Source organism: Aquarana catesbeiana, linkage group LG04 (genome assembly GCF_042186555.1).
Source record: "Aquarana catesbeiana isolate 2022-GZ linkage group LG04, ASM4218655v1, whole genome shotgun sequence".
NCBI lineage: Eukaryota > Metazoa > Chordata > Amphibia > Anura > Ranidae > Aquarana > Aquarana catesbeiana.
The window spans coordinates 602,719,823-602,723,913 of NC_133327.1; the positions used below are offsets into that span (position 1 = coordinate 602,719,823).

The following is a 4,091-nucleotide window of genomic DNA, read 5'->3' on the forward strand; positions in this document are numbered from 1 at the left end:
AGGAAGCTGCCATCTTAGCCTCTGTTGGATCTGCTGTTGCCATAGTGCTGCACATGTGATCAGTTAAGATGTTGGCTATTTGACGGTTTGGCAGTTGTGTTGAGAGCACAAGCAGATGTGACAGTTATCATTCATGGCATGTCTTAAAAGAATAGTTCACCTTTACAAAAAACCTGCCTATGCAGGTAAGGGATGTTTGTAGATTAAAACAAATTGTGCAGCTCTGACTAAAGATGAATAATACCCTTGCTATAGGTGTAGGCCATGTACATACCTTATGAAGCCTGAATGGACTACTCCCCAGGAAGTTGCTAAGTGAGGCCTAAGTTAAGCGGAACTAAACCCACAGATTTAACCTGCTTCCCAATAGAGTTAGGGTCCTTTCACATGGGTGGTGTGTGTCCCGATCAGCAGGGGATACACTCAAAGATCCCCTGCTGATTGGAGCAGAGGGGGCAGATGAGCCAACCGTGTCCACTTTATGCACAGCTCTATAGGCGGCTGGGAGTAAACGGACTCCGCTGTTCGTTTACACCCAGCTGCCTCCGATCCACCCAAACATGGTCATGGACATAGTCCTCCTCCATTTGTTTTAGCGGGCCTGAAGGTAGGTGGGTGTAAATGGACACAAGTCTGTTTAGACTCGCTGTTCTGTAGGAATGCATGGACCTCCTGATCAGGTCCGCCTGAAATACTGAAAGATAGACCTGACTGGATCATGCGTGTGAAAGGACCCTTACATTCAAGGCATGCTGTGAGTGATAACTGCGACGCGTACTTGTGCTCTCAACCCAACTGTCAAACCATCAAAAGGCTGATGTCAAACTGATAACATGTGCAGCACCACGGCAACTGCAGATCAAACAGAGGCTAAGATGGCAGCTTCCTTGGCTGAAAAGGAGAAGAGGGTTTAGCCCTACTTTGAATAAATGGGTTTAGTTCCACTTTAAACAAATACATAAAATTCATGTTGATCCTGTCAGAAATCAACTCCCCTCCAGGCAATGGAGATAAGAAGAGGGAGGTGTTTGTAGTCCAAATCAGGAGAGCAGCCTGTGGTGACAACATACAATACACTGAGTGAGCACTGTCACCCTATTACATAAATTATGTTATTGGCAGGATCACCAGGTGAAAATTAAGAGAAAACGAACGCGGCCACCACATTGAAGGACTGATTAGGTGCAATATATGACATTTGTGGTTTAAAGTGGAACTTCACTCCGATTCTCTGCCTCCTCCTCTGAAATATATTTAGCACTTCTTTTTTTTGGGGGGGGGGGGGGGGGTACCTGGTTTTGACAGGAATCTGCTTCCACTTCTGGTCAGATTGCTGCAGTGATCGGACCCAAAGTTTGGCCCCCTCCTTCCCCCACAGCCTTCTGGGACGTGTCACATGTCCCAAAAGGCTGCGGGTCCATTCACAAAGTGCAGCACACCTCTCGCACGCGCAGTGGGAAGCTGGCTGTGAAGCTGTAAGCTGCCACCCCCACTTTCCCAAAGTAAACATGCCGGCTCAGGTGAGGGCAGCGCTGGATCCTTGGACAGGTAAGTGTCCTAATATTAAAAGTCACCATCTATTCTACAGTATTTGTAGCTGCTGACTTTTAATTCTTTTGTTTTCAGGATGAAGAACTGCTTTAAGGTTTAAGTACACTTTCAAGTGGAACTAAACCCTCCTCTCCTTTACAGCCAAGGAAGCTGCCATCTTAGCCTCTGTTTGAAGTCCAACGGCCATGGTGCTACACATTTGTGTTTAGTTATGACACCAGTCATTTGATGGCTTGGCAGTTTGGTTGAGAGCACAACCAATGTGACAGTTAGCAATCCCAGCATTCCAGGAATATAACTGTTTTTTGAAACTGATAAATTGACTGGTTCAGTTCCACTTTAAAACTAACCCACAGGGCTTATCAAATCACTGACACTGTTGTATCTATGTCAGATTTGTGTTTACAGGCTTCATTTCTCCATCCCCCCAGTGTAAGGTTAAACACTTTTTGTTTGATCTGCAGTTGCCATGGTGCTGCACATCTGATTACTTGACAGTTGGATTTAGAAGGCAAGTACTTGTGACAGTTCTCATTCACAGCATGCCTTGAATTGATCTGTTTTGGAGAACCATTAAATGGATGGGTTTAGTTCCACTCCGAGGCCCCATTCACACTAACTGCAGTGAGAATATCCATTCCCACCCGCATTTTTTTTCCTCACTTGAATGGACTGCCCTATGCAAGCCAAAAAGCCGCCACACCTTTTCAGGTTGTAAGCCTTTCACAGTGTTTGTCATAGGTCGGCTAACTGCATTTGGGGTGCCATTAGGAATTATCAGAACACTTTTTTGGCAAATTCCTTGAATGTGCAGGTATGAATGAGGCCTTATGGCCCTTACACATAATCCGAAAATCGGACGACAGATCATCTTTTTTTTTTTTTTTTTTTTTTTTGCATGCTAGTCGCATGTCGAAAATGGAGAGGTTACTAAAGTGATGAAAATTCTCATACGACAGAATACAAAAATCGGAAGTGATGTCATGTGTTGTAGCGTATTTCTATTGTATTTTTGGATGACAACTGTACTGATTAAGGAAAATCGTATGATCTGGTATCATACGAGAAAATGTTTTGTGTCTGTCTGATCGGATAATATTGGATGAAGTGTCGTGATGGGCTCTCAATAGCTCTGTACTAACGATCCGATTTCCTGTACAATCAATTTGAAAGCGGTATTTTTCATCTGATTTTCAGATCATGTATACAGGCCATAAGGGCGAGGGTGAGAGAATGGGAATCTGCCCCACGCATACGCCTGTAAACAGCTGCATGGCAACATGATGCCGCCATCACATGTAATTGTTCATCCAAGCGGTCACGTGATCTGGACCTCTAAACGCACCCAGTTTGAATCCATGGCGTTCTGGTTGCCCACAAACTGGACGCAGCTGGTCATTTGATTTGTTTGCGGCTGGAGCACAGAGTGCTGCGTCTGTATGTGGCGTTTAGCCACATCTGAACACGACAGCCTATCCGCCCATCTGCATACCTCCCAACTTTTTGAAATGGGAATGAAGGACACCTATCAGCAAAAGTATGCAGGCATAAGACACACCCCCTGCCACACCCCCTTAAAGGAGAATTGTACAAAAAAAAAAAACAAGATTGGTTAAACCCACAAGTGCTTTTTTTACCACTACTATTCCTTTATATTGGCTAAGGGAATTTACAAATGCAGCAATTTAGAAATCAGATGGAAGATTTAGGGCTGGAAAACACTTCTTGATAGATGCATTTTATATTCAAGTATATAGATCAGACCAAAATGAGGGTCAAATGAGGGGGACAGAGGGACATTGCTCCAAATCAGGGACAGTTGGGAGCTATGCATCTGCATGAGTCCCAACTCTTCCCTTCTCTGTCCAAAACTAGAAATCAAAGTTCTGATCATACAAAGCCACTCACACAAGTCTCCCATAGGACTCCTCATACTCATAGACAGTGATCAGTGCAGGGACAGTGGAGCCCCAGAAGGATAAGACTAAAGCATGCTGGGACTTGTAGTCCCCCTATAGGTGAACACTGACCTCCCTGATGAGCTTGGCCTCCCCATGTTGTAACTCGTAGATCTGCATGATGCCGCTGCCCCTGGCCTGGTTCCCCAGGCACACGAACTTGGCGCTGCACGGGATCCATTTACAATCGAAGAGCGTGTAATTCACCGCCTTCTGTACATGGGCGATAATCTGCGGCTTCTCCAGCGGGGAACTCATGCCTGCACCGTTACTGTGTACAACTGACCCAAACACACAGGCCCCGCCCACCTCTGCAACTCAACTGTCACCATCACCGTATGAGGGGCGCACGGCTGTCCCGGGCCCGCCTGTTCACAAGAACTTCGAAATACTGCTACGTTACCACACACATCCCATTCTGCGCGAAATTAATCAATAGAAGTTATTTTTATTAAATGATATGTTAAATGATAACATTACGAGGAGATGACGTTTAATCAGCTAATCATTTTTTAAACAGGCACAATAAAAGGCGGCGCACAGGAGGCGGCGTGCGTCAGGCTTCTCTGGTGACGTCATCCT

At 45.4% G+C, this 4,091-nt stretch overlaps 1 protein-coding gene across 1 annotated transcript in view; it reads right to left on the reverse strand.

The window, feature by feature from the left end:
- DNAAF10 (dynein axonemal assembly factor 10) overlaps positions 1-3,842 on the reverse strand; it is a 31,272-nt gene extending 27,430 nt beyond the window's left edge. The window contains exon 1 of the mRNA XM_073628220.1: positions 3,582-3,842. Within this exon, the coding sequence (XP_073484321.1) occupies positions 3,582-3,767 (186 nt within the window). The 5' untranslated portion in view covers positions 3,768-3,842. The remainder of the gene's footprint in view (positions 1-3,581) is intronic.
- Positions 3,843-4,091: the final 249 nt, after the last annotated feature.